This window comes from Anas platyrhynchos, chromosome 11 (assembly GCF_047663525.1).
Source record: "Anas platyrhynchos isolate ZD024472 breed Pekin duck chromosome 11, IASCAAS_PekinDuck_T2T, whole genome shotgun sequence".
In the NCBI taxonomy this organism is placed as follows: domain Eukaryota; kingdom Metazoa; phylum Chordata; class Aves; order Anseriformes; family Anatidae; genus Anas; species Anas platyrhynchos.
This window is the reverse complement of record NC_092597.1, coordinates 23,645,142-23,667,352: the sequence shown is the minus strand read 5'-3', so window position 1 is coordinate 23,667,352 and position 22,211 is coordinate 23,645,142. Positions and strand designations below refer to the sequence as shown.

Here is a 22,211-nt window from a genome sequence, read left to right as displayed (position 1 = left end):
CCTGATGTCCTGTCTCAACAAGGCATCTGTAGAGAAGCAACAGGGTGCCAGCAGGAAAGCTGTGCCTGAGCCACACGTGGCCACCCAGTAACTCCGGAGAAAAGTTTTCCTGAACCGCTGTCAGTCACAGCACAACACGAAACACAAATCACAGGTCTGACAGGTTACAGAGCTGTTGAATGTACACTAAAAGCTAATTTATTCCTAACTGGAGGGACGCATTAACAAAATGAATTATTTATTGCATGCAACAACATGACACAGAATTCACGTTTACATCAGATGGAGGCAGATCAATTCTGAAGTGCCAAAATGCATTTATTACTGTAGAAGCAGAATGAGTCCCTGGCTAAAAAAAAAAAAACCCTTATGTCACTCGTCCAAAGGCAGGTGGAGATGCTGAACTCTGCAGTTCACCTCCTGCTTCCACAACCTCACCAGTCCCTACCGAGCCAGGTTCAGGATCCTGGGTGAGTCCAGTTATCGAGATGTGGATGATTTTTGCAGTGGATGCTCCCGGTGCTACCACCCCACGACTGGCAGGAATCACGGTGATCTCAGCACGGTGGGCAGCAGCCCACCAGAGCCTGGGAAAAGCATCCCTCTAAAAGAGGCAGGGGACAAAGGCAGAGAAAGCAGGAAGCTCCGTTTTTCATAGCCCCCGCGACGACTGGTTTCTTCCCACTATGAAAAATGCAGAGAGATGATGGAATAATAGGAGAGGAAGCAGACCTTCCTGCCTTTCTTCTGCATTCAGACGAGGATAAAGAAAAGCTTCAAGTGACACCACCAGACAGCCACAGGCTGCCAAGAGGCATCCAGACTCCTCAGAGAGCTGATCCTAACCCCCAAGCCAACCTCGCCCTGCAGAGTTTGAGGTGCTGTCCTCCTGCTTTCTGGGGATGTCTACAACAGAAAAATGAACTTTTTTGTGTGTTAACTGCATCGTGTCACCTCCAGGCTCGGAGACGAGCATGCAGTGCTTAAGAACCCATTAGTTAGCCGTGATTAATCCCAGGACAAAACATTCAGCAGTGAGTTAGAAAGCAAGCTAAGAATACATTCCCTATGCAATATTTTCCTGGCACACACAGCGCAGACGGGGCCTATAGGAGCACTCCCTCCAAAACCATGCCGGTGTGCGTTACGGGGACGCGCCAGGGATCTGTGCTCAGCGGGACAAGGGACACCCCATTTCCCTGTGCCATCAGTTCAGCACACCGACACCTGCCCCGCTGCTTCATCCCTCGAGCACTGCATTTTTCTCAGGATCAAAATAAGACCGAACAAAATTGATCCGTTCACACAATAACCCCTGCCCTGCCTGGAATCGAGCCGCATGATGGAATGAAGGGTTTTATAAGCCAAGTTCCAGCCACGCCTATGATCTAAAATACATTAAAACCATCGCGAGTAAACTCCAGAAACGATCCGGCGTTTAACTTGGCTTTCCCCGCGAGAACAGCCAGACTTGAAAGAGCTGCCTAAGAAAACTTTGATAGCGAGCTGAAACTTCCACGGAAATCCTGAGCAAGTGGAAGTGGAGGGCGTGGGGCGGCCCCACAGCACTGCCCCAAAGGCAGAGCTCCTTCGCCCTCCCAGCCCCAGGCAGGGGACAGGAGGGGGGGACACTGCTCCAGCCACCAAACCACTGCCCCACCTCATCAGCTGCACCCATCCAAATCCCTCTCTGAGCAGGAATTTGCATATATACCAGCCTTTTGTAGCTCATAAACGTCATCCAAATAATGACTTTCCTATGTCCATGCATTTGGACTCTGCCTGCCCCTTCTCACACACGTGGGTCAGGGGCAGTAAGGAAAAAAAAAAAGTTCGGATCTCATGGCAAAAGAAACATCTTCTGGGTTTCAGCCCAGCATTTTAGTAGGATCTTCACCCTTCTGCCTCCTGATGCACTCGCTCGGTAACACACAGCTTCTATTTCCAGGTAAAGAAGTTGTAAGCATCACATTATTTCATAACCTTGCTCAGCCTCTGTATCAAAAGAGAAGAGTAGCCTTGTATCAGGAAAAAAAAAACACAAAGGGCTCAAGGAATGAAGCAGTGCTTCAACTAACATTTAGCTCAAGTCCTTCACTGAGCTATGTGAATGTATGCTGGGAAACATGAAGTACATTTCAAGAAAACTTATCTAATTAAGTGAACACAGGGAACAAGTTCCAACACATCTCTGCTTCCCCTTAAAACAGCTTGGCAACACCTCCGAGTTGTACATATGTTTAAAAACAACAGAATAGTGCAGGTTGAAGGAAACTAGGAAAACCTAGTACTCACACAAACCAGGTATTCTTAGAGCATTATTAAAAAAAAAAAAAAAAAAACGGGCCAGAGATCCTTAGCTTGCTATTCAAAGTTCTTCTATCATGAATTTGTCCAGGTTGTCCAAACCAGAGAGGAAGGTCAGGTGTGGAGTTCTGCAGGGGCTATGCTGGAGCACGGAGCTTAACCAATTTGTTAACGACCTAGAAAACGAAGTAATCAATGTGTTGACAAAGCTGCTGACATTACAATGTGGTTGTAAGGATGAAGAACCACTGAAAGACCTCAGACTGAAAGCAATCCAACGCGTGTAAAGGGAGAGCGATGCCCATGGAGACGGGCGGCCCTCGCTCTCCATGTGAAATGATGGGCTCTGCCGTGACCTTTCCCACTCCAGAGCAAGCTTCCGGGCCCAAGATAAACAGACAGACGGAAACATCAGCTCAGCAGCAGCCCAGCACACAAATCATTGCCAGAAATTATTAGAAAAAGAAACAGGACAAGCGATAAATCACTATACGCTATGCAAATCCCTTGGTCACCCTGATCGCAAAGTGCAGGTGGCTTTGGTGGGCTCACCTTAAAAAAAAAAAAAACTAAAAAGTTTTGAAGTGACAAGGTTCACAGAAGGATGACAGAAGTCATCTGGCAAAAGCTAAGACTACTCAACCTTGAAAACAGAGAACGTAGGGATGTACATGACAGCGATTTATAAAGCCACGGAGCACAAGGAGAGTGGACAGGGATCAGCTGTTCAGCCCCGTTGTTCCACCAAACGGCACGAAGCTCAAATGAGAAGACTTGAAACAAGAAGGGTCTTCACACAGCCAGCAGCAGAACAACAGAAATGCCTGTCAAAATGCTGAGAACAAAAAAAAAAACAGCTTATAAAGGTTGGGGAGGAACCTGTACGAGCACTGGGGAAAGCTCTGCCACAGCTTGCCCCGCTCGCAGCCCCCAGCAGGTTCAGAGGACTGACCCTGGGAGGATTGCAGGGAGGGGAGAAATTATTTCTCATGCTCGTCCCCCTTTCGCCCTTCCCTCGCCATTCACTTCTGCAAGCTGTAAGGAGACAGCATGGGGCTAGCTGTACACTCGGCCTTATATTCTTAAACTTCTGTTTATAACCCATGCCTATTTTTAGCCATTTCCAAATGACACTGTCAAGAGCTCTCAAAAATGCTACTTCTCAGCTGAAAGAGTCGAGCTTTAGCAACAAAGAGGTAAAAGCGAAAATTAAGAACTGCACAAAAACCTGGGTGTACACCCCTTAGAAAAATATTATCCCAAGTACTCGCAATTCAACCCGACAATAGCTCTGGTACTTGATTAAAAAAAATTTGAAGTCCTGCCATCAAGTGGCCTCAGCAGATTCACTGCGGAGATACTGCTAAAACAACATGGAAGCTAAGAAAAAGAACAGCTTTGTTTCTGTTCCACTGCTCAAGTTCCTGCATTTTTCATTTTGGTGCAATATATTTATAGGTGTACCAACAACTCCATAGATAGCCTGAGCAGAGCTGTCTCTAACAGATTTTTCAATAAGCTGAGAAAATCTACACAAATACTTGGACTCTTTCAAAGCCTCTTATTTTGCACCAGGGAAACCAGATACAACATCTGCACAAGAGTGAGATCATTTTGTCAGGGGAGTCTCAAGAAACTCTGTTCTGATCTATTCATTCCTCATACTTTCTCATCCACACAACTTTTTACGGCACACTTCTGCAGCTCAGATTACGAGTTTTTACCTGAACCAAACACGTTGTCCCTCTTGGATTTAACCTCTGCTTGTGTGTGTCTTCTGGTTTTCTTAAAAAGTGAGCTGCACCCATGCTAAACTTCCAAGCAAAACCAGGCTCACTGCTATTTCCATCCCACCTTGCATTTTGCCTGCTAGAAAGTGCTGTTTTCAGTCGAAGAGTCTGATTAAGTTCAGACCCCACTGTACAGAGGGAGCGGAGGAACATCTTGCAGAAGACTATAAATGAGGTTAAGCAAGAGCTTTCGGCTCTGAATGATTCCCAGCTGACCGTCCCACCCTAGGTGATGCTGAATTTCTTTGTGTGGCAAGAGAGTGGAGGCAAGCCCTCTGCTCACGTGGCAAACCAGCCAAGAAGCTGTTCTGAAGAAGGAAAATGTTTGCCATGCTAAACAAACCTCACCACATCCACAGTTTTTGCTCTGCTGCACAGCCTCACGTGTCATCCGCATCAAGTGATGGATTTAAGATGCTCCTTTTCCTCCTCCCTTAATTATCGTTCTAATTCCTGTATTAATCTCTCATATATCATCTCCCATAGACATAAAGGTCAAGCTTCGGCTGACCTTTGGGCTAGTTCTGTTCCAGCTTTGCATTTCTTTGTTTCACTTATGCTGGATGAGCCCCGTAATACTCACCTGCTGCTGCTGCCTGCCTTACTCACGAGTAGACTGAGGCATCTCCTTTGTCTCAGGACGTGATGCTTGTTTACAGAGGCTCTGCTATCCCTGCAGTACATGCTCAGGGAGGGAAGATAACAGCAGGGACGTGCCATCCCTAATCCCAGCAGGAGAATAAGATTAAGCAACCGGCTGAGAAATTCTTGGATCGATAAAACTGTAGCAGACACAGGAGTATCAGCAAAGGAGCAAGAACAGAAATGACAACAGGAAGGTCCACATCACAGCACTCAGTGAGCAACAGTATAAGGTTACTTGGTTTAATTTGGTCCTGGCTGCTACCAAACATTTTGGAAGATCTGAACAAGTGTGGATGAGCCAGCATCTCCCATCCCGTGCATCCTCAACTCTGTACAGTCTCAGTTTCAAAGGTTTAAATATCCTCCACTTTTTGTCTTAGCCCCGAAGCTTCTAAATTATTCTGAAATAGCCACAGGTTTGGCAATGACTGTAGTTGTTCGAAATAGCTTTGATAGCATCGAGTTAAGCTACAATAAAATAAAAACCCTTTTGTAAACTACCAGAAGTCCTTTCTTCTCCTCACCCCCTCCTATCATTTTTACTTGCAAAAGAATCTACTTTCAAGATGGGCATTTATTTTTGTGAAGGTACTATATGCAATTTCTGCATTGTGAAATCCAGTTTTGTTTCAAGAAGCCCAAATGCACACTTACAGCTCTACACAGAGCTGCAGCAGTGACAGAGCAACGAGACAATCAATACCTAGCTTGACGGAGGACTCCAAAGCTGCTCGAGCACGTCCCAGCAGCCACCCAAACAACACTATTTCCCTTTTGTCTCCTGTTAAGACCTAGGCAAACATTTCTGACTCTTGCAGGCACGTCTGGGTGTTACCCGAAGGTGAAGTTCCTACTTACTGACAGCACGAGCTGAGGCAGCTGGACTGCAAAGCACACACAGTAAATATCAACAACTCTTCCACATCAAACCACATCCACATTCTTCACGGAACTCACGGCTTTCCTGAGACTTTTATTTCTTTTTATGGAGGCCAATAAAGCAGAGCCTTCCTCCAGAAGGGCACCTGGAACGTCTTACATCAAAGCAGAAGTTTCCAAAGTGGAAGCACGGCAGCAAACAAACATTTCCGAGATGCCTGCAGGTAGCACGCCCTCCCCGCGGAGCCGAAGGGCCAAACACCAGGATCACCGTGTAAGAAGAGCTGCAAGAGACCCAATCCATTTCCCAGCCACGAATCCCCTGAACAACGGGCGACCCCAAAGCCCCACAAGAAACCCTTCTAAAGCACTGAGTCAGAGCAAGACAGGTACAAGTGCCCCAAATGCAGTGGCTGCAGGGCTCAGGACCAGGGAAGAGCAGCAGGGGCTGGGCTATCTCAGCACAATTACACAGCACTCAAGTCTCAAGCGTTCAGAAGTTCCCTTTTATTTTTCACCATAATGGCACTAAAGAGAAAAATGATCAGATGTTGACTTCTGCGAGAAGAGAGGATGGGAAATAAAACCCGCCACGCCGAGCACATCAGCGACAGCTCTGCAGAAATGCGGGGCAGAGTCTGAACCACACGGATCAGCTGCTGCCCTACAAACACCCCCGTACCTGCAGACATCTGTGCCTACCTGCTGCTTCAAGGGATGCTTTTAAATACTGCTCTTCTGTGGCTGATCCACAGCCATCCTCACCAGACAAGCTGTCCTCAGCCTCTCTGATACCTAGGGTGGCTCTTTTCCCTTTTTTAATGGCATAAAGCTAAATGAGGAGCCTTTTTACCTGTATAAAGCTAAACAAGGAGCCTTTTTACCTGCTCATTTCTTACCATTTAAGCTTTTTAACCACGATCACTAAATACCTTTGCAACCCAAACCAACCAGAAGCCCACTGCTACGAAGGACTGGCTGTTACACCTCTCCTCCTCACAAGTGGCAATAAATCAGAACTTTATTTGCACAGCCTACAAACACTTCCAGGATGGCCTGGGAGGGGTTTGCACGAGAAATGTGCTGACGCCGTATTTACGTGTATACAAGAAGCAAATCTGTTTTCATCGGCCAGAAGCGTTATGGATTGGGAATCCGACAGCTAAACAGTGATGCACAGCTGCCAATTTCAGTCATCTGATATCTGCAACTCCAGCGCTGAGGACCAAAAGCTCGGGAAAAAAAAGATACCGAGACCAAAATACGGGTAAAAATACAATTACAGTGACAACACGACAAATTATGGGAATGAAAGTAACGTAATCCGTGGACTCGCATAACAATGAAAAGTGGATTATATTGCCTTTAATCACAGAAACACGCAACCCCAGCAACTTATAAAAGGATTAAGCAAAAATAGCTCATAATACAGAAGAGTAAAATTCTAATTGAACGCCGAAATAGGTAGCTTATGCTTATTAGCATTGACAATGTAATTTAGCACGGACACATTTCCATACCGGAGCTCTGCCTGGCACTAACACCACCGCCACCTGAGAGCCTCTCCCCTCACCGAACTGCCCCCCTGCATTTAGGGGAGGGGGGGTGCCCGACCGCATGTTTTTAAATGCCTTGTTTTCCATCACCATTGTGTGCAAATGCTATTATGAATTTTCATTCAAACTCTTGGCTCACTTTTTTTTTTTTTAAAGTATAAATTGTGTCTAACAAGAAACACACCAGGGATCTCTCCAATCCCCAAAGGCACTTTCTTAAAAGGAGAGAGAACAAAGGAGAAAACCTCCCAGCGTGTGCTTTCCAAAGCAGCTTCTTAGGACAGTATCAAGAACGACAATACTAGAACATAAGCTTTTCTTTTTCATTCTTTGATCCACGTATAATTGAATTGATTATTGCAAACTGTGTAATGATTTCCCAAAGACTGGAGTAGAAGGCAAAGATCACAACAATCTAATAACCAATTTAAGGAGATGTAAGAAATATTGAAGGAAAGATTTAATCACTCAAGTATACTCCTTCCAATTAGAAAGAGCTTTAAATAGCTTACCTGGAGATAAATTAGAGTCTGTACGCAATTATACACGAATAGTAATTAAGATCAGGAAAATTCACATATGCCTCTGCCTATAGCTAGGAAGGTAAGCCAGCGAAGAACAGACTTTGCAGTTACCTTGTTTCGTCAACAATAATGACAACACATTGGTTCGATTAATCCAAAACTTCGAGAGCACCAAGGAATTCAGTAACCTCACAAGTCTGGGATCTGCAAAGTACGTTTGATCTTATCTCATTTTCTTCTTTTTCCAGCAGGACAAACGTTCTCGAACAGGGCAAAAGACTGAAACACTCTTAATCGCGGTAAGAATACATTACAGGAAACATTATTTTGTGATTTAAAATTGTTGCAAGCAAGAATGACTGCTATGTTTCTTCACAGAAGCAAGACCTTTTATTTTACCTTGTGCATTTGACACACAACACGTGTTGTATGTCATGCTCCTATTTACACACGTACACTACACCCACGCGTTACCCCACGGCTCTTTGCACAGGAAGACAAGTTTTAGAGACAAAAATGTGACCAAGTTTCTCTGACAAACTTCACCTTGCGCAGCCAAGTGAGTTACTGTGCAACTCTTCCATTTGATTTCAGTTTGAAAGGTCACTAGATCTAAAATCAATGCCGCTCACTAATTGATCAGAGGAGAAACGCGGAAGGATTCTACCCAAGAAAATAAAAATAATGAAAGGAATTCACCGTTCATTCTTCAAATAGCAGAGCCTTTATCACAAACCCTCTCCTAGCCACGTCTCCTTTCAACATTCAAAACCCAAGGAATGTAGAAGTGTGCTTTCTGGGGATGTACTCCTGCCTGCAAATACCTCGGAGCTGGGTGCAGCAGGTAACAGCTCTCCATCAGCCTCGTTTTTCCAAGGCGAACCAACCTCACCCAGTGCCCAATAACCCAGTATGTGACAGCCACAACTCTGCACAGAAACATCACGCCCCCATCCTTCCCTCTCCCCCTAAGAGCACATCCACACACCTCTTTTAATTTGTACAGACTAGAGAAAAAATGCATTCAGGCCCCTCCACGCTGAAGTCCTCGAAGTATGGATTTATAAACTAACTTTTTTCCCCCTTATGTAAACTGCCAAGCCCTCCCAGCTACCAAAAAACATCTTTTCACAGAATGCAGAGCTACCCTCCTACAGTCCCAGCTTGCAAGCACCACTAAATATCCTGAGCAGCGAAGTGAGATTGAAAATAAACTAGTCAGCTTGACATTTACCCTTCGGATCCCTGAGGTAGCAACAGTACTTTAAAGAAAAAAAAAAAAATCATAACTTCCCTCTGCTGGCTCTCGAGAAGCAGGTTTCAGCAAGAGATCAATAAAGAAGTCAGGGATGACAAGCAGACTCCAACACACTTCCAGGAGAGCTCTGAGAGCAGGACGGGCTGGCAGAGAGCTCTGCAACACGTAGATGGACACAGAGCCCGGCAGCCCTGCGAGGGACGAGAAGCTTCAGGTTTCAAAGCTCCCGAGATCAATAAGTTGTTGATTTTCATAGGAAAGCCATGCCTTTTAGCACTGCCCATGGACCACCATCCCGCCACCTTACCACATATTAACAGAAAAACTTTATCCCCTAGCTCCTGCCTCTTCTCACCGCGCTCAGGTCAGGCTCGCGTACACCCAAACCAGCTATTGTGCACCGAAAGCTCTGGAGCCAGCTACCAAAACACACCACTCCACTCGGCTTGCCAAGATTAACAAAAGTTTAACACTGGAATCAAATCTCAACCCCTTATCCCATTATGTGGAAAGCATAATTCGAAAGAAAAAAAAAATCTTGGGGGGCAACATACCCTGAAAAACACAGAACAGAGGGGAATTGTAAGTGTTTGTCCTGACCTGGCAGACACAGACCCCAAAAAGTTGGAACACGCACAAAATATTTCTCCTCCTTTCCGTCCTGCCAGCTCTGTAAGCACCTCAAAACGAAAGCACAAGGACCTCTGGTGCATGGAGAGCTGAGAGCTTCTAGGGAAAGACAAAAGGTCCCCCGGTCATACTTTTAGTTTCTGAAGTCTGTGTTATGTTTGGTACACTTCTGATCCATGCATCCTCTGTCGTATTAACTTCAAGGCTCCCAAATTGAAGCCCTCCTGCCGAACGACGACCCTGTGACAGCCGCAGGGAGATTCTCAAACTTTCCAACACACCCGTGCACCGCAGAGCCCGCACCCCCGCCTCGCCAACGCAAAGCGGCTGGAAACTTTTGCTTTTTTAAAAAAATTTCCTTCTTTTTCCCCCCCTCGCTCAGCGTGTGTCCCCCGCCACCCACCCCGCAGCCCCTGACGAGCTGCATCCCCCCCTCCATCCCCCGCCGGCTCCCACCGACTTTCTTGGCGGCCCCCGCCGAGTTTCACGCATTTAGGGCAGAAATCACTTCTCCACGGGGCTTTTAGGGCACAAATAACTTTCTTTGGGAACCTTTCGGCCACAAATAACCCCTCTCCGACACCTCAGCGCGGGCTGCCCACCACCCCCCCCCCCCCGTGCTCAGGCCGCCTGTCAGCCCCCACACCCCCAACCCCGGGGCTTTCCCCGTGCCCGGTGCCGCTCCCGGAGCCCCTCAGGAAACTTCTCGGGGCTCCCGGACCCGGACCCGGTGCCCCCCCAGCACCTCAGCACCCCCTGAGCGCCCACCCCCGGGGGGGCTCCCGGCCGCCGCCCTCTCCTGGCTTGTCCCCCCCACCTCTCTCCACACCATCCCCGGGGCTACCCAGCCGCTGTCCCCCTCCCCACCACCACCACCACCACCGACAGCGACAACAGCGGCTCCCCACAGCCGAGGAGCACTGCCCGGCAGGGAAGCGGAGGACAGCTCCCTTCCTTCCCCGCCCCGCTCTCGTCCACCTCAACCCCCGCTCAGCCAGCTAGGGCTCTTCCACAACCCCTTCATCTTCCCCCCCGGTGAAGCAGCGGAGCCGAGCAGCGCCTCGCTGCTGTCCTCCTCCCCCCCCTGCCCACCCCGGGGCAGGGAGCGGGGACGAAGCGGCCGCGGGGGGCTCGGCGGGGGGACGGGCGCTGCGCTCTACCTTTAGTTCCGCACTGTCCGCCATCTTGCGAGGCCGGGCGCAGGCGCAGTGAACCCCGCCGGGACACCGCCCCCCCCCCCCCTTTCTACCTCCTCCTCCTCCTCCTCCTTCTTCTTCCTCCTCCTCCTCCTCCTCCTCCTCCTCCTTCTTCTTCCATCCCCGCCTCGCCCCCCCCCGGCACGCAGCGTTTGAATCGCGGCGCCATTTTGTGCCTCCCCTCCCGGGGGGCTATGGTGGATCGCCCCCCCCTCACTCACACACCGTCCCCTCGTGGAGCTGGGGGTCGATGAGCCCCCCCCCAGCCCCTCGGGCAGAGCTCAGTGTGGAAAGTTTCCCCCCCTCCAGCACATAACACACACCGACAGTGCAGCCCCCCCTCCCCTCCATCCCGGTGCTGTGAGGGGTCCCTGGGTTCCCCTCAGAGCCGCCCCCCCATCGGGGTGCCGGGGCTCCCGAAGCGGAGCACCGGGGGGGAGAGGTGGATGCGCATTCCTGCAGTTAAAAGTTGATTAAAAATTGGAATTTGCAACTCCGCTTCCTGCTGCTGAAGCGTCGGCTTGAAATGCCTGAGGAGAGAAACAACCTGGGGCGAGCCGGGGGCTGAGGGAGCGGGGTGCCCTCTGTCCCCCAGTACCTGAATCCAAAAAGCGGATCCAAAAATAGTTTTATTTTCCTGAACCACCACACAGAATTCTTGGGAAATCCATACAAGCTTCCCTGGGTTTTCCTCTCAATCACAAAAAGCAGCGAGTATCCACCGTTTGCATCTTTTTAGGGAGGCCTAAAGCACCAGAGCAGAGCTTTAAGATCTGTAATTGCCTGTGTCATCTCGTTTTGGGGTGGAAGCTGTACAACAGCACACCTGATAATATAGAGGGGAAAATGCTGTCTGACAAGATGACTGCAGCAGTTGTGAAGTCAATCAGCTTCAACGCTAGCATCTGTCATGCCCCTTGCCTCGATTCGGCTGCCTTCTACTTGTGGCTTGCTCTGTAATTACTGAGCACCATGGCACTTTCTCCACTTGGCCTTCAGCTTAGAGTAGAGGATGAAAAAGTTTTCTGGAACGCAAGGTCAATATTGTACATCCTTTTAAGTGTGCGATAGAGACCAAATTTGCCAGTTTTCCGTAGCTTCTATAAAATTCATCATCATGCATTCAGAAAGCACTCACATTATCTGCATTGCCAGATATAAAAGCATTAATGTCTCCACTCTACAGATTGAAGGAAGCATGCTTGAGGCCACACAGGGAATCAGTGGTGAAGAGATTACCACTCATGATTATTACTGAATTATAATTTATATCTCCCATATGACCTGAATAGTTAGCCACAATTTAAAATTAGGCAGTTTCCATTGAGGGAAAAATGCAATAGCAGTATCAAATATCTTTCTACTAAGTAGCTTTTCGATACCATCCTGTTATTAGTAAGAATGCAGGCGAAGTCCTGTTTCTCTGAACAAGGGAAAACAATCTCCATCGCTTCAAAAACATTTAATTTTTAAGCATTTCATCCAGAAACATTCCCCAGCTTGGTCTCAAGACCAGATTGACAGAAAGTCACGGGTGCATTTTTTGACTTCTCTGGTACCCCACTTTCTTCTCCAGGTCATGTGTACATCCCATTTCTGCTGCAGATATGCCAAGTACCCACCATTCTCATTGATTTCTTTTACCGTTTTTGGTGTTCAGCATTGGCATATCGAATAAAACATTCAGAAAATGAGGAGCAATTAGCAAAGGCTGATAAGTGAAACTCAGATACTCTGGCTTAATACTGCATGTAATGAAGAGTTATCATGGTGTCTAAAAGGCTGGTGTGGGGAGGGGGGAGGGCGCTAGGCAAGATATCTAAAAAAAATAAGTCAGATGACTACCCAGTACACCCACATGTACCATAATTAGCTGATCTATTTCAGTGGTCTGAACCAGCCCAGTTTAGAATATTTCATTTCAATTGATTGAATATGTTTAATAAACATGATCTTAATATGTTAGTTTGTGTCTAATTTAAAGAATTTGGCGAAAAGATCTATGATCATATAAAGATTAATCCTCTTTTCATTTTTTTTTTTTTTCCTGAAAGAAGCTTGCTGCACAGCAAACAGTTTTTTTCTCTGCTTCTTCACTTCCTACCAAATTCAGTGGGATGTGGACATGTGCTTAAGTGCTTTGCTAAATCATGGCATAACACTATCAAACCTGACACATGGCCATAAACCACAGTGTCCTCTTTCAAAAATCGCTTTAAATAAAACAGGCTGAGAATGTCTTCAGATACATTAAAATAAGGAAGCCAACTAAATGAGAGGGTAAAGAATATTCAGTTCAAAATAGTCCTCCTGAAGTACTGTATTTTTACAGACAAAGCCAGTACAGGCCCTTTGTTCTTGAGTTTAGACTTTTGATAGCCCCTTCTTTTTTAATGCAGTATAGACTTTGGTTCGAAGAAGGAACTTAATGTGAAAAACAATCTGTGCTTCTATTTTTACACAATTATTTACAAGTAATGAAACTTTGTTCCTCTCTACTCCTGAGACTTAAATGATGGTTTCTTTGCCAAGAAAAGACTTTGTCAACAGACAGTAATTTCCAGAGATGCTCTCAGTTCTTCCAGCTCTACTGCAGTTCTGTCAGTGACAGCAACATTCAGATTTGTCACAATTCTGTCTTCATTTCAAGAGGACATGGCCCTCAAGCAGTGCAACAAGGCTGCTACCAGAGCAGGTTAAGAACAACTACAAAACAGACTTCCACTTGTTAGTCACCTCTGTTTTTCTGAGCAAAACCTGCAATATTTCCTTCTTTTAACCTCACACACACACAAACATCCGCCAAGGGAGGAGAAGAGAGATGAAAATAAAGATCAAGGGTTTTCCTGAAAGTTTCAGAGTTTGGGTATTCATAGTTTGGGTATTTAAAATTCTCAGTTTTCAGAAGTTCATTTCCTGCTTTGTGCCGGAATGCAGTAAAGTAAATGACTGGCCAAAATCTACCTTCCACCCTTATATCTTCCATTTTCCTATTCTGCAACCTCCCCAAAAATGCTCCATGTCACATAAGTCAGTTTCTGAGAACCATGTTCGGGTACAATAACATTTTTATACAGATAAGCAGTTTTTCTACTGACATGTTGTTTTCATTAGTCTGAGTCTCCAAGACTTTCCCCTTTTTCCAATAGTCCAAACTTGCTTTCTGCTCAAAAGCAAGGGAGGGGAAGTATTTTTGATCCTGAATATAAATGTTAAAAGTCACTTAAAGAGAGATTCTCAACGACTGTCTTTTTTGATAGAAAAAACACAATCAAGCCAATAAAAACAATTAAAATCATCTTTTATTTCTGAGACTGTCGGAAGCATAAAAAATTATTAGATGTGTCCCTGGTGAAAAAAATAAAAATAAAAAGGTTGCAGAGGTAGATTTTAGTGGAAATTACTTCAATATATGTGAAGAAATAGAATGATGGAGTAGCTAGTACAACAAGTGATAAAATAAGTCCATTTAATTCTTTATATGAAATATACATGGAATTGCTCAATGTGCTACACAGTAAGTTCAACAATGTGAAGTAACTCAGATTCAGCTGGTACACACATCTCCCTCTAAATACACATCCAAGTGCAATATTATATTAATTATATTATATTATATTATTATTATATATTATCACCATCTCTCAAATTAGGCCCAAAACAAGGGCTGCTGCTTATTTAGAAAAAGAACGTTCACTACATCGTTGCTGGCAGTGTTATTAAAATTTACAGAGAGGGAGTTAATCACCTAAAATCCTAAATTAGAAAAAGATACTGAAGCACTTTGTTAACATTACCTATTTTATATCCTCAGACTTGCCAGTATAACAATGTTATTGCAGTATGGAAAGCATATGTAAATGAGTTACTATAATCTTTAATTACATATGCAGCGTTACAGCGTGACACATACAGGCTTCATCTGCGTATTTCCTGTTTTTTCAGTTCCTAAATATCAACTCGCCTTATTACTGTACACATACGAGCGCAGTTTACAACGCCAAGCACCCGTAGCCTGCCTTGGCCGTGATACAAAACTCTTTTCGCGTTGCGATTTTTCGTTAATCTTTCAAAATTTTAATTGTGCTCGCTGCTATTTGAATGCCCTGTAGATTGTGTTCCCTGCCTGGGATTACGGATGCCAAGTCCAGCCCGGCTCCCTGTGTGCTCTGCTGCCATACAAAGTGTTGCAGCTGCAGGACAATAGTAATAGGCACAACAATTAGCCCATTCTCTGCAACTATTTGCTTAGCCCTTTCCGCCCTAATATCAGCGGGTGATATGTGCTTGCTCATAGCCCTGCTGATGTCCTTAAGGCCCATCCTTAATAATTAACCTATTCTATATTTGGGCTGTGTCAAAGGAAGCATCGGTGATGTCAAGTGGAGACCACGGTTTTTGGCGAGGATGAAGAGAAAGAGGTCTCCCCACGGAGCTCCCTGGGGACCAGCCCCGCTGCACCACGCAGCCCACGGATCCCAGTGGTGCTTTGCTGCTGTCCGGGGCATTTGGGGGCTTTACACCCTCATAAAGCAAGGTGTGGGGGAAAAAAAGGCTTCAGGAGCCGAGGGTTCCCAAGAAAAGGCATTCATGCAGCCGTGTTGGATTTTATGCAGGATTACAGTAGTCACACCAGCTAAAGTTGTTTGTGCGAGGTGATTTCATGCCATAGGAGAACTGTGGTCTGTACTGAGGTGAGGCACACGAGTTATGGACAGTCCTAGCTAAGAAGGTGACAGCATCCCACTGGCCTTCCCACATTTACTTTAATTACCAACAGTTAACTTCTGTAGCTTTTATCCGAGGAAAACTGCCCCTGTGGAGTGGATCCATTTCTATACATACATTTGCTCACTTTTCTCTGGCCTTTTATTAGAATTTGCATCTCTTTCTTTCTTCCTTTCCTTTATTTTTCTTTCCATGAAAGCTAGAAGAAATGGTCATTCCTGAGATATTCATCTACACTTCGAAAAGCATTTCCTTTGGCTGAGCTGAATTCAGATTTTGTCAACAAAATTCCACTTCACTGAGTCACAATTGTGATTTTTTCCCCATTAGCACCCATTTTCATAACACGTAGGCACAGTACAAGAAGAAAGAGTAAAGCAACTGCAGCGGGCCGTAACCGATTCAGAGTGAGCCGTGAAGTGTGCAGTGCTGTACCAAAGCCAAGCACCACCTCGAGTGTCAGATCGTTCAGGAGCTCGAAATTGGCCAAGAACAATTCAAAACACAATGACAGAAAACTACAGAAAGTTACATCTACTTCCAGAATATCTTCAGAGAGGTGAGGCAGGTTTATAATTAAGCCGCACGGACTTACGACACGGACAAAAAAAAAAAAAACAAACAAATTTTAACTGTGACAAACTCTTTCATTCCAATTAAAAGTGTTTTTACATGAGACTGCAAGGCCCCAGTGCTCAAGAATTTATTTTTTTACTGGTACTGAGCAATTCCTAACAAGCAAAGCTCTGTGGCAAAGAAAAAACAATAATAAAAAAAATAAATCAAGGTGCTAAATTTTCCATAACTTTGAGAGTAAATGCCTGTAATGATGCTACACGTTACTCCTCCTCATACAGACAGCCTAGGAGTAGATTTTGCTTCTGCTCCTCAGCTCCTCAGCTCTCGTGTTGCCCAACGTGGCTCGGAGTAGGGCGGATGAAATGCAGAGCGAGACGTCAGCAGGTAGCCTCCACCCACTGCATGGAGATGGTATCGCACACGAAGCGCTCGCATCTTTTTTTTTTTTTTTTTTTTCCTAATCTCTATTTTTAAAGAATCACTTTAGTCCTGGGAACGCTGTAAATAAAGCCGGGTCCCAGCAGCAAGTAGAGTTCATTTCAGATGGCTCTTAGGAAAACAACAGAGCTAATTATACTATAGTAATTACCTGAAAATTATATGTATGCTGTTTTTCCACCAGTCGATACTGCTATTTTTGAACTTTGCATTGTTCTCATGGATTGCTGGAGTCATGCTGTCTCTAAACGGTCTTCTCATCATTAGCTTAGCCTCTGGTTTGGGGAGAGTGCTTTAGAAGCGCAGCTGCACCGTGTGCTATTTAGCCCAGATCTTTTACGCTTAGCTGCACTCTTCACCTCTATACACCCTCACCTGTGCTGTGTTTGAGAAAATATTCCCATTTTAACTGTCTTTTGGGTATGGATTATAAAATCCAGCACTACAACAGGGCGCTGAAACAGCCTCCAATTTAGATTTACTCCTGCAAGCTAGGAGATGTGGACACGTGTCCCCAATCTGTCCCTCCAAGCAGCCCCTTTGTCCCCACGCGCACAAGGCAGGTAGGTGGGTGCCAGGACTCCCAGCAAACCTCACCCTGGCCCACTGTGTGCGATGAACAACTGCGATCATTCTGACTTTGCAGAGTCTCATTTCCTCTCCCATCCTGGGTGGGGCATGTTATTGTTGTCTATTTTTTTTGTTTTAAGAGCAACCACTGCAAGCACCTGACAAAGGAAGGCGAGCGCCGCGGGTGAGTGTCGCACCACACTCCCCAGAAGGGAATGTGGTCTAGCAGCAAGGGCAGGAGAATGGGAATCAGGGATCGTTGGCTCCTTCCCAAATAGATTCCTGCCATACGACCCGATTTTGACCAAGTAAAATGCGCTCAGAAGGACTCCTTTATGAAATGGGGATGATGATAATAAATATCTCCCGGGACTGTTGGGAGAAAATTTATTAGCACTTGGAAAGTACTTTGAGATTCTTGGATGAAAGATGATGGAGCTGGAATGCTGGCAACATTAAAATAAATTGGAATAATCTTAATGTTTATTGCATACAGTGCTTTCATCTTCAAAGTTCTTTACTAGCATGAGTGAATTAACAAAGAAAAATATTAATAAAGATCATATTTACTCATAAAATTATTCTCCTGGTGCATATATAAATAGATCTGCCTCCAGTTAAAAAATATTATTAGGAGAAAACCCAAGCACCAACTCCAGCATTGTGCACTAAATCCCTAGTGGTGCTGTCCATAGCAAGCCTACTTAGAAGTATGAATTATTAGTTTGTACTTTTAAGGAGGATAATTGGACCCTGAGTCTAATCCAGCAGCAACAAAGTCACTGGGAGTTTATCACCAACTTCCAGGGAAAAAATCAGGACTGAGGAAGAAGGAAGAGCCCTGGTTAGAAGACACCTCTGCTGTGCCAGGGAGGTTTGTGCAAGGCTGTAGTGAGCAGGCAAAGGCATTTCTCACTGCCTGACACTGCAGGAGGCTGAAACGGGGTTTGTTGTGTCTTTGGGAGAAGCCACAGATAAATCAGAAGCACGTTGTGCCACCGGGAGCGACAGGCAGCAGCCCCAGATATTTACTGTCAATGTCCAGAATTAGGGCATCCCAGACTAAACTGGCCAAACGTTGCTTGCAAGGGATTGCAGACTTTTTTTTTTTCAAGTATATTCTTACTGGCATAGACGTCACTATCACGTTATCACTGGGAAACACAGCCCAGCAATTTACTGAAAACCAGTAAATGAGACAGTCCTTCCAAGTGCATTATCTGCATTGATTTCAAACCAGTGCAGAAAGAACAGCAAGGGACGTTTCCCTCTGTGTTTCATTTTCCAGCCACCTTCCCCATCTCAGTTTCTTCAGCTGTAAATATAAATAAAAACCAGAGAAAAGGCATTCTGTTGTTATTTTCCCCCATTTATTTTGAATTAAACACATTTCCATAGGTCTCCTTTACTCCAGGAAATACAGAGTCGCTGCATTCTCCAGCATGATGTGCTCGGACACAATCCAGAACATAATGGACTATAATAGATTTTTTAAAAATCTATGGTGCACTTCATAGACTCTGGAGGTCATTTTAGGCAGCCCATCAATGCCCGATATAAATGGTTTTGTTCAGAGTGTTTTCTGCACGCCCATCAGAACTACGCACTTGCCAGATGCGTGTCCCACAAAACCAAAGCAATTCGCTATTTTCTCCAGACTTACTGTGGAAAAAAACACATTACCTGTGAAGTGCTTTGTAGCCCAGTCTCAAGACTGTATTGCTGTTATCCTCAGAGCTGGCTGAAGGCTTTACAAAGTTATTCACAGATTAAATTGTCCCAGTTAATCTGCGATGCAACGACTTCCAGGCAAAGCTTCAAATATGTCTGGGTTTGGATAGAAATCAAATGTCACCTTTGGGAAATATCCTTGTTATTAGCATTAGACATAGCTCTTGGTTCAGCCTCCAGTAACTTTGCTGAATTATAAGGGGTTTGTTAGGGTTTGTTATTGGTGTTTTGTGTGCGTGTCCGTGTGTCCTGTGCTGATGTAGCACGCTTGGACAGACACCATTTTTTTTTTATTTTTTTAAGCATTTACAGTTTCTGGTACTACCAGTGCTTTCAGAGGAATTTGCAAGCATTAACTATTTTATGCAACACCTAGCACATGGCAAGGATCCAGTTAGGAGCATATCTCCTCTCTGATGTGGTCCCACGAGGCTGGCACGCTCAGACACAGGTAGCATTTTGCAGGACAGACAAAACACACGGGCAGGAGACGGTATTCCTATTAGCAAATAGCTGCAGAAAGCAGTTTAATGACAGACAAGACTGACATCCAGACAAACAGCCAAGGTCTTTTTCTCACCATGTGATCTTTTCTTAATCCTCCATTTCTCCCCCAGATCAACAGGTTCCTCTTTATTTGTCACTGTCAGCTCTTCGCACAAAGAGCCTTTTGTCTGCGGCTCTGACCCAAACACACGAGATTTTTGTGGCCGTGCTTGGCCATATGCTTTTAAACGGACTAATGGGCTCTCGAGCTATAAAACAGGACCTTGACCCCAGGAGGGGAGGTGGTTGTGTGACAACATCGCTCTGTTTTGACATCATAATTCATCCCTGCACGACGCAGCAAAAGCACTTGAACCTGATCCTCTACCGACACCAGCGCAGGTACTGCAGTGACAGCAGCCTCCAAAGCCACAGCTCGGGGCAGAGAAGACCCCAGGCCGTCCATAGCTGTTGCTTTATTCTCTGTCTCTCGTGCCTCCTCGGGACACAGCACATGCTGCAGGAAAAACCACGCTGGCCACAGAGCTCCGCGCCCCGCTGCAGTTTGTGCGCGCTGCTCCTTCAGGTCCTGGTGCAGTGAAACGCCACGTTCTGGGGAAAGAACAGCACTTTTCCGGTCACCCTAAAAATGCACTGCTGAGGAAGAAGCCGAGAGGCAGTAAGAAGCAAGTTTTTGCAGTTTTCTGGAGCGCAGCACCACATTGTGCTCAGCCTGCCTGGGGAAGGAGGGTGCAGGGGGCTGCTGCTGGCTCCCGTGAACCTCGCCGCCGAGTTTCTGCAGCTGAACACAGCATGAGAAGAGCTCATGCCCTTTAACTGGCACTTGTTCCTGACTGTCACAGAAACCCCTTTGTTTTCCAGTGGAAACAGCTCCAGAGCCAAATTCCTACCTGTGTCTCTCGGGGTGTGTCTTTGCCCCTCTGCCACATAAACAAGCGGGGGCTTGGCTCAAGGTAAAACCTTCCTGGAGCTTCAAGGCATCTTCTTGAGGGACGTGGTGTTGTGCAGGGAAAAAGAGGAACCTGTTCCCTGCTATTGCCCTTTAATCCTTTTCCCCTTCCAGTTCTTTCACCAAAGCTTTGTGTTTAACAAATCCGTCCTCCTCAGACAGGGCTGTGCACGACCCCTTGCACTCGGGAGCCACTTTCCCTTGTATTTCACAGAACTCACAGGGTTTTGAGAGCTGACCCTCACCATTTGCTGGTGCTGCAGATGAAGGAGAAGGCAACGAGCCTCTTATCTCCCCTCAGCCTTATCAGGGCCTGGCAGCTGGGTCACGCTGGGGCAGTGCAAGGGGGAGGACGGGCAGCAAGCCCAAAGCAAAACGTGCCGGTCAGAGAAGGGGAAACCCTGCACCAGCAGCACCTCTCTCGTTATGAACCTCTCCAGCCTCAGGGTTAGGGGCAAGCACACGGTGCCCTGGTCCCCGAGCTGCCACCACCTGCACAGAGCACCCCCCACATGTCTTGTGTGGCCTTCCTGACCCTGGAAGAGCTCTCAATTAAAAATCTGCCTTTCCCGTAGCATTCCGCAGTGATTTTCCCATGCAAAGCGCAGGAATAAGTGGGTGAATTTAGTATTAGGCCTAAAAAGCAGAGTTGCACAAGATCCTCTCAGTCTGATGTCTCCACCCAGCAAACTCTTTCAAAACAGTAAGTTCTCTCTTTTGGTCGAAATTTCCTCTTTTAAAGTTGGAAACCTTTCACCGAAAGGTCTTTCTTTTCGCTACTAATAAAAATCAGCTATTAATGCCATTTTTCCCTCTTTCGTTGAAGATGTCCTGCCGTTTTCTTCCATCTAGGAACAAAAACTTAAAATGATACCAAGAAATAATTGGCACCTCTTAGGCAGATTGCTCAGAAATGGTCCTGCGCCCACGTCTGGGCTGCCAGGCGATGCTCAGGGTGTTCCTGGAGCAGACCAGGGGCCAAATTCTGTTTTGGGAAGCACAGTTATTGCAGAGATATCATGTCAGGGACGGTCCCGTATGGGGCCAGGTCTCGAGCTGATGTAAAAATCAGCTGTAGGCAAGGCTAATAGCCAGAAAGCAAAGAGAGGATTAAAGAATAAAACATAGAGCAAGCAAATATCAGCAATATCCCATGCCCTCCCTCATGCACAGCAGCAGCACAGCCTTGCCTCATGGTTTAAAGCCCTAGGTCTGGTTTTAGGCTCCCTGAGCTGTGGGCTGCCCACGTTCAGCACACCATGTCCCCCAGCGAACAGGAGTGAATTGTCAGTGTTTATCTGGGGCCTGTTCCTCGTTATCAGCTCCGTGGAGTCGCAGAGCGTTCGTTCGCGTGCAGATGCTGCCCTGATTACAGCCCCTTATCACCGCACAGCTCCACAGCAGCACGGGGAGAGCTGAGCCCCAGACCTGTCCCCTTGGCACCGCCAGCCCTCCTTTGGTGTCCCCTGGCAGCCTCTGGGGACAGCGAGGGGCTGGAGGCCAGAGCCCCACATTCTCAGCAGGGGATTTGCTCTGTGGTGGCACCAGGCTTTCCTTCTGCTGCTTTAGGGCCTGACACAACGGGCAGCTCAGCTAAGGATGCTCAGCCCTAGAAATAGGAAGATGGAGAGCCCGTATTTCACACATCTGTCTCCTCCCAAGGAGCAGAATCAGGCCCATGTACTCTCAGGGCCCTGCGCAATCCAGCAGCCAGCCCACAGCTCCACCACGCCGAGACTTTGGTTGTTTAACCCACAGAAATCCACCGGGCCTCAGCCATCAACGCCAACCCCACGGCCTTCAGAGCAGCCCCTACAGCTCACCTCTGGCACCCCACTAGGTTTGGGTGGAGCAAGGACCCTACAAAGACTATTGCACACTGGTGTTGCTCAGGATGCTCATGCCAGTTTACCATCGGGGACAA

At 46.4% G+C, this 22,211-nt stretch overlaps 1 protein-coding gene across 2 annotated transcripts in view; it reads right to left on the bottom strand.

Annotated features, from left to right (window-relative positions):
* The window catches only part of PIAS1 (protein inhibitor of activated STAT 1), a 54,814-nt gene extending 43,995 nt beyond the window's left edge, over positions 1-10,819 (bottom strand). For both annotated transcript variants that reach the window (XM_027465616.3, XM_027465617.3), the window contains exon 1: positions 10,750-10,819. In XM_027465616.3, the coding sequence (XP_027321417.1) occupies positions 10,750-10,773 (24 nt within the window). In that variant the 5' untranslated portion in view covers positions 10,774-10,819. The remainder of the gene's footprint in view (positions 1-10,749) is intronic.
* Positions 10,820-22,211: the final 11,392 nt, after the last annotated feature.